Source organism: Cebus imitator, unplaced genomic scaffold (assembly GCF_001604975.1).
Source record: "Cebus imitator isolate Cc_AM_T3 unplaced genomic scaffold, Cebus_imitator-1.0 Scaffold823, whole genome shotgun sequence".
Classification (NCBI taxonomy): domain Eukaryota; kingdom Metazoa; phylum Chordata; class Mammalia; order Primates; family Cebidae; genus Cebus; species Cebus imitator.
This window is the reverse complement of record NW_016108138.1, coordinates 97,958-105,450: the sequence shown is the minus strand read 5'-3', so window position 1 is coordinate 105,450 and position 7,493 is coordinate 97,958. Positions and strand designations below refer to the sequence as shown.

The following is a 7,493-nucleotide window of genomic DNA, read 5'->3' as shown; positions in this document are numbered from 1 at the left end:
GAAAGGGCCCAGAAGACTTGAATACCAGGTTTCTGATCATTTTAGGATCTTATTGTTTGAAGTGGGTACGGACTGTGATAATTCTAATAAACAGACTGCCTCTTATAAAACTGGCTCTTATAAAACTGCTAACCCAGGCAAAACAAAAAATAATTGAGTATCAGGAAAATACTCTACCACATACTTATGCTAACTCAGCCAGCACTAAATTTTTTAGATATGCCATTTGAATAAACGTTGTTGTGCAAATCAAATTACGTGTGATAACCCCTCAGATACCAAAGCTATGCACTTAAATTGGAGAAACAAACTCGGTATTGAAGAGGACATAAATTTAATGTTAAATGTGGACTCATGAAGAACCTAAACAGCCAACAGACATTTGTTCATTCCTGAGTTCTTAAATCTTCCATTATTAAAAGTGCTGTGTTCCCTTATTCATCAAAGAAGAGATAAGATATAATCTAAATGAAATATATATTAAGTGTGTGTGTGTGTGAGTGGTGACTATTCTAGATTACTAGAATAGGTTATGACAATTTGCTTGTCAAACACACAATACTCAGAAGACAATCAAAACTTCATTTTCTGCTACCTGATAGGCCATTTAAATATTTATACAGAGATTTTATTCATTTGTAATTTATAATGCATGTTTTCTGGTAGTATAAAAGCTTTCTCAAGTAAGAAGGCTGATGTTATAACAGTTGCTAAAAGGATATTAGGAAACAGGTTTTTGTCATGGGATATTTGTGAAAAAGTCTCCAATGATCAAGATACTTATTTCACTAGATAAGTTGTGAAAATGTTAAATAAGGTATTACAGATAAAATAGTATTGAGAAAAGCTAGCTAAATTGACTGGATTGCTTTTGTAATTGCAGATTGATGAAAATCAGATCCACTTAAAGTGAAAAAAAGGGTGTTGACCCTTATAAAATAGTCACTGGAAGGCATACGCATCTCATAATAGAACCTCATGTATCTTCTGCTACTGAAGTTCAATATTACTAAATGCAGCAAGGCTTTAATGTGTTATGCCAAAGCATATTTTCACCAAGTAAAGAATGCTTTTAGTAGTCTACTGACTGAGGACAGTAAAATCCTTTATAATCTAGAACCCAGAGATTGACTCCGCCTGCCATCTATACTGCAGCAAGACTTCAGGACCTTAAACCCTGGATTCATAATCTGACAACTCAGAAGAGCCCCTCCAAACTCTCGCAATTTTAAACCCATAGGAGATCTTAAGGTAAAGCTAACCAGGGAAGTTTCTCCTGAAAAGCAGACGGCAACTTTGTTGTAGATAGCTTTTTTTTTCACAAGATCAAAAAATAAAACATTTCTGCTCTGATGACACTCTTAGTTCACTGTTAACTTCTTAGGCTGTCCAAATGACAGAAATAAAAAAGGGGTCTCTCGTGTGCACTCATGAGGTATAATTTTATATGTAGACGATTTTGCAGCCAATTTTATATATAAAAATGCTTGTGGCCGGGCGCAGTGGCTCACGCCTGTAATCCCAGTACTTTGAGAGGCCGAGGCTGGCAGATCACGAGATCAAGAGATCGAGACCATCCTGGCCGGCATGGTGAGACCCCGTCTCTACTAAAAATACAAAAATTAGCTGGGTGTGGTGGCGTGTGCCTGTAGTTCCAGCTACTCAGGAGGCTGAGGCAGGAGAATTGCTTGAACCCGGGAGGCAGAGGTTGCAGTGAGCCGAGTTCTCACCACTGCATTCCAGCCTGGCTCCAGGCGACAGAGCGAGCTTCTGTCTCAAAAATAAATAAATAAAATACAATAAAAAAAATAAATAAAAATATTTATATCTTGATAGGTAAAAGATGAAGGGCCAATGTCGGTGATAATTTCTAAAAGGATATTTGCTGCTTCATAATATCAGAAACAATACTGGTCCACTTCTCTTAACCTAGTTTATAAGTTAAAGAGAATTTATTCAGAATAGGTTTGGATCATTGCCAGGAGGCCATTACTCTTCTAAATGAGCATGATTTGTTAGGTCTTTTTTTTCCATGTTTTAGAGTAAATAGGGCAATGATTAGAAATTTATCTCCCATAATAGGCTCTACAGCAGATTCTACTCCAAAAGCTACGGTTTAGCTGGGCATGGTGGCACATGCATGTAATTCCAGTTACTCAGGAGGCTGAGGCAGGAGAATCACTTGAATCCAGAAGGTGGAGGCTGCAGTGAGCCAAGATCACGCCATTGCACTCCAGCCTGGGCATCAACAGCAAAACTCTGTCTCAAAAAAATAAAATAAAATAAATACATAAATAAATAAATGCTTCGGGTGAGGTCTTCCTAAGAAATAAAAAAAAATTTTTTTAATAAAATAAAAAATAAAAATAAATAAATGCAAGCTACAGTTATACTATAGACTTTAAATTTTCTTACTAAAGTTGTGCTAAATAATAGAATCTTTCTAGATTACTTACTGGATGAACAGAGATGTACCTGTGTAGTTGTTAATATTTGTAGTTGCACATGGAGAAATACATCAGGTATTATCAGAGATTTAGCTGTAGGGGATTAATGAACAGATTTCTGGGTTGAAATGAGTAGACCATTTATCTGTTTAATTATTTGATCTATTTAATTTTAGTTGATTGGATCATGGGGATCCTGGCTAATAAGTATACTTGAAACTTTTGGTGTTGTCCTCTTAAAAGTCAAAATAGTGTCTCCCTACTGCACTGTATTCTTTCAAAAGTTATGAGCATTTGCATATAGTCATCTCTAGAATGTCAAATGGTTTCTCTTTAACTGGAATGAGAAAAACTCAAAGACGTAGGTAACCATGGGGACACCATAACCTATGAATGACATAACAGCGACAAAAGCCCAAAATGATAAAAATTGAGAGTGGCACTAAGGTCCTGTGTTTTGGTCACACTTTGACCTATGTGAAAATTTAACTAAAAGGGAGGGATTTTTAAAACAAAATTATTAGAGGCCATTATTCCAGACTGAGCTTGTGCACTAGGCCCAAACATACCGAATCAAACCAAAATGGAGTCACTCATGCTAAATGTGACATAATCAAACTGAAAATTCAACTCCTGACCTCAAGTGATCTGCCTGCCTCAGCCTCCCAAAGTGTTAGGATTACAGGCGTGAGCCACCACACCTGACCTATTGTGTTTAATTTTGATTAATAGGGTTTTTTTTTGTACATAGTAAACTGAAACCTAACTGGATACATAAATAGACTGTAACCCATTCTTGTACCAACCACTGTGTTTTTGCCACTAAAAGAATATCAACTGTTCAAATCTTGTTCAAATGACGCAAATCCCAGGCTGTCACCAATCTGGCTGTTTCTGCATCTCACTTTCATTTTCTGTATCTCACTTTCATTTTCTGTATGTCACTTTGCTTTTTCTGTCCATAAATCTTCTTTCTTCCACCATTTGGCTGTACTAGAGTCTCTCTGAGCCTACTCTGGCTGCCTGATTTGCAAATCAGTCTTTGCTTGATTAAGCTCTGTTAAATTTGGTTTCCCTAAAGTTTTTTTCTTTTAAAAGTTTTCAAATTTTTTTTCTATGATGAAAAATACATAATGTGTTGTTGGACTTTGATTTCATAAACTTATCCCTCAGCCGTTTTCCCAAATTATTCTATGTCTTTTAAAATTGTGTCTGCAATTTCTTCTTTTCTTCTTTTTTTTTTTTGAGACAGAGTCTCACTCTATCATCCCAACTGCAGCCTCCAAATTCCAGGGTCCAGTAATCCTCCTGCCCCAGTCACCCAAGTAGCTGGGACTACAGTCTTGCCCCATTATGTCCAGCTAATTTTCACATTATTTTCATGGAGACAGGATCTTACTATGTTGTGCAGGCTGCACTTGAACTCCTGAGCTCATGTCATTCTCCCATCTCTGCCTCCCAAAGTGCTAGGATTACAGGTGTGAGCCACCGTGTGCTTCTGCAATTTCTTGAGCGGCTTATTCCCAATAACAAACAGTATTATATAGCCACAAATCTAAAGGGGATCTTGATTCTATCATAGAAGTGTCACTATCCAGGATTTCAAGGGTCTGTGGCAGCTACTTTAGCATCATAGTGTGATCTGTGGAGGTGCATGGGCTTTGGAGTCAGACATGGTTGATGCTGAGTCTCAGCCCAGCCACTTAGTAGCTGTGGGTCTTTGAAAAAGTTTCTTGCCATGGAAGAGTTCTATAAGCAACATAAACAAAAAAGGGCGGAATGATACTGATTGCAAAAATGGTGGCAATTTTTCATTTCTCCTGTATACATGTCCATTGCCAGGTGCTTTTACAGCTGTTCTCATCAAGATCCAGAATGCGTTTTCTGAACATTGGATCTGACTGGCCTTATTTGCTCAGGACAGTGGAAACCTGTGAACATGACAGTGGCCTAGTTTGAGGCCTAGACTCAAATGGTCTTGAATGCTTCTATTTTTATCTCATAATGCTGTTATCACCATAAAAAAAAAAAAAAGCCCATGTTAGCCAACTGGAGGATAAGATACCATGGGGAGGAGAAGCAAGGTGCCCCTTTTGACAGCCCCAGAACCAGAAGCTCACTCCCAGAAACACAGCTGTGTAGTCAACAAGCAGCTGATGATACATGTCTGAAGGAGCTCAGCTGAGACCAGAAGAATGGCCCCATTGAGCCCAGCCTTAATGGCTGACCATCTCAATTATGACCCAATAAGTTTTGGATGTTTAGTTATGCTGTTAGAGCTAACTAATACATGCACCCTGTGCAGTTAGGATGCCAGGATTTAATGACAGGTTGATTACTAGCTACCTTCTAACAGTGGGCACCCTGAAAGTACTGATTTTTCCCTGAGTCAGGCAGAAATACATGTAGACATGTATGTATGTGATTGGTGCTTATACTCACAAGTACCCCACACCGCAGTAGAAAATAGATAACAACAGCCTGACCATTAGCTCCAAGGCCGCATAGCAGAATAAGTTTGCCTTTAATTGATTTTCTTCCTAACTAAACATTGCAGGTCAAGACTGTGGACAGATCTAAAGACATAGTTTTTTTCTACTGTGGACCCATCATCCTTTGTTCACTGTCTGATCTCTGGAAGAGGGGTGGCAAACAGTGGTCTACCTGTGGTTATTATATTCCTGCTGCCCTCTGCTCTTTCTATGGTCACTCTTTCTGTTTCACCCTCAGAACTGAAAAGAGATGTTGGTAAAGACAGGCTATCACCTTACCTCCGGCAGAAAGAGGATGTTGAGGACTTTCACCCTGCTGTTGTCAGAGCTTCACTTCAATGTAACAGCTACTAGCCATGTGTGGCAGCTGAGTGCCTAAAATGTGGCTGGTCTGAATTGCGATGTGCTAGAAAGGTAAAATACAGTTAGTTTCAACGATTTAGCTCCAAATATATGTATTCATTAATAATTACATATTGTTCACATATTAAAATTATAATATTTTGGATATATTGGGTTAAATTGTTACAGTCAAGTCCACCTGTTTCTTGTTTTTAAAGTTTGGCTACTAGAAAATTTAAAATTCACATGTGGCTTCCATTATATTTCAGGGGATTGACTCCTTTTTAAAATCACAGGCTGCTTGCTCAAAGGATCAGCAGTCAGGAAGGTTATAAAAGCTGAAATTTTTTATTTTTATTTTTATTTTTTTATCTCAATGTGGTTTTGATTTGCATTTCTCTAATGACCAGTAAAAGCTGAAATTTTTAAATAATTATTATATTCTTTTTTCTTTTTCTTTTTTTTTTTTTTTAAATAAAGATGGGGTTTGGCTGGGCCCAGTGGCTCAAGCCTGAATCCCAGCACTTTGGGAGGCCGAGGAGGGTGGATCATGAGGTCAAGAGATCAAGACCATCCTGGTCAACATGGTGAAACCCCGTCTCTACTAAAAATACAAAACATTAGCTGGGCATGGTGGCGCGTGCCTGTAATCCCAGCTACTCAGGAGGCTGAGGCAAGAGAATTGCCTGAACCCAGGAGGTGGAGGTTGCGGTGAGCCGAGATCTCGCCATTGCACTCCAGCCTGGGTAACAAGAGTGAAACTCCGTCTCAAAAAAAAAAAGATGGGGTTTCACCATGATGGCCAGGCTGGCCTTGAACTCCTGACCTCAGGTGATCCACACACCTCGGCCTCCCAAAATGCTAGGATTACAGGCGTGAGCCACAGCGCCCGGCCTATTATATTCTTTTAATTTGTGAATAGCCATATAATAGATGATTATTATTATTTATTATTATTTTTTTGAGACGGAGTTTTGCTCTTGTTACCCAGGCTGGAGTGCAATGGCACAATCTCTGCTCACTGCAACCTCCACCTCTGGGTTCAGGCAATTCTCCTGCCTCAGCATCCCGAGTAGCTGGGATTACAGGCACGTGCCACCATGCCCAGCTAATGTATTTTTAGTAGAGACGGGGTTTCACCATGTTGACCAGGATGGTCTCGATCTCTTGACCTCGTGATCCACCCGCCTCGGCCTCCCAAAGTGCTGGGATTACAGGCTTGAGCCACCGCGCCCGGCAATATATTATTTATAAATGCATATAACTTGATACACACAGTTAAAGGCAAATATTCTCTGGCGTGGGCCTGGCTCAGCTCAGCGAGGAAGCCCTGCCTGAAAAAGCTGCAGCCTAGGCTGTCACTCTTCATTCTGCCCAGCATCTGAGCACATTCTCTGTCATTCAGGGCCTGAGGGGGCGGGTCTTAAACATTATCCAGTCAGAAACGCTGGGCTGGAAACCGTCCAATCGGACACGCAGCTAGAGCGGACAGGCCGGCTTCCGGGTTTGGCGCGGCTTTTGTCTCTCTGCAGCCCGAGCTCCGGGTCTCGTCTTCCTTGCTCAGTGTCTGCTCCTAGAGGCCAAGCCTCTGGGCCTGTGACCGGCAGGTATTGGGCGATCCACAGCTAACATGCCAGGACACCCTGGAAGCCTAGAAATGGTGAGAGTGCCGGGTCCGACGTCCCGAGACAGCGGGGAAAGGGCTGGTTGGGTCTGGTGGGAAGTGACTGGCGGGACTCGGGCCTTCCTGCAGTCAGCCTCACAATCTGCGCCGAGTTCTCCTTTCCCGGCTCGGCCTTCAGCCATAAGATGGCGGCTGCCGGCCCGGCGCGGTGGCTCATGCCTGTAATCCCAGCACTTTGGGAGGCCGAGGCTGGCGGATCACGCGGTCGAGAGTCCGAGACCATCCTGGCCAACATGGTGAAACCCCATCTCTACTAAAAATACGAAAATTAGCTGGGCGTGGTTGCGCACGCCTGTAGTCCTGGCTACTCAGGAGGCTGAAGCAGGAGAATCGCTTGAACCCAGTGTTAAAACGCGCACGCTGAATAAAGAGACCCCCAACATGCTTTGTGTGAGCAACAAGACTGTTTTTTTTGTTTTTTGTTTTTTTTGATACGGAGTCTTGCTCTGTCGCCAGGTTGGAGCGCAGTGGCACAGTCTCGGCTTACTGCAACCTCCACCACCTCCCGGGTTCAAGCAATTCTTCCGC

At 41.4% G+C, this 7,493-nt stretch overlaps 1 protein-coding gene across 1 annotated transcript in view; it reads left to right on the top strand.

Moving 5' to 3' along the window:
* The first annotated feature begins 6,808 nt into the window (after positions 1-6,808).
* LOC108297630 (zinc finger protein 85-like) overlaps positions 6,809-7,493 on the top strand; it is a 42,723-nt gene continuing 42,038 nt past the window's right edge. Inside the window, exon 1 of the mRNA XM_037735478.1 lies at positions 6,809-6,941. Coding sequence (XP_037591406.1) covers positions 6,912-6,941 — 30 coding nt within the window. The 5' untranslated portion in view covers positions 6,809-6,911. The remainder of the gene's footprint in view (positions 6,942-7,493) is intronic.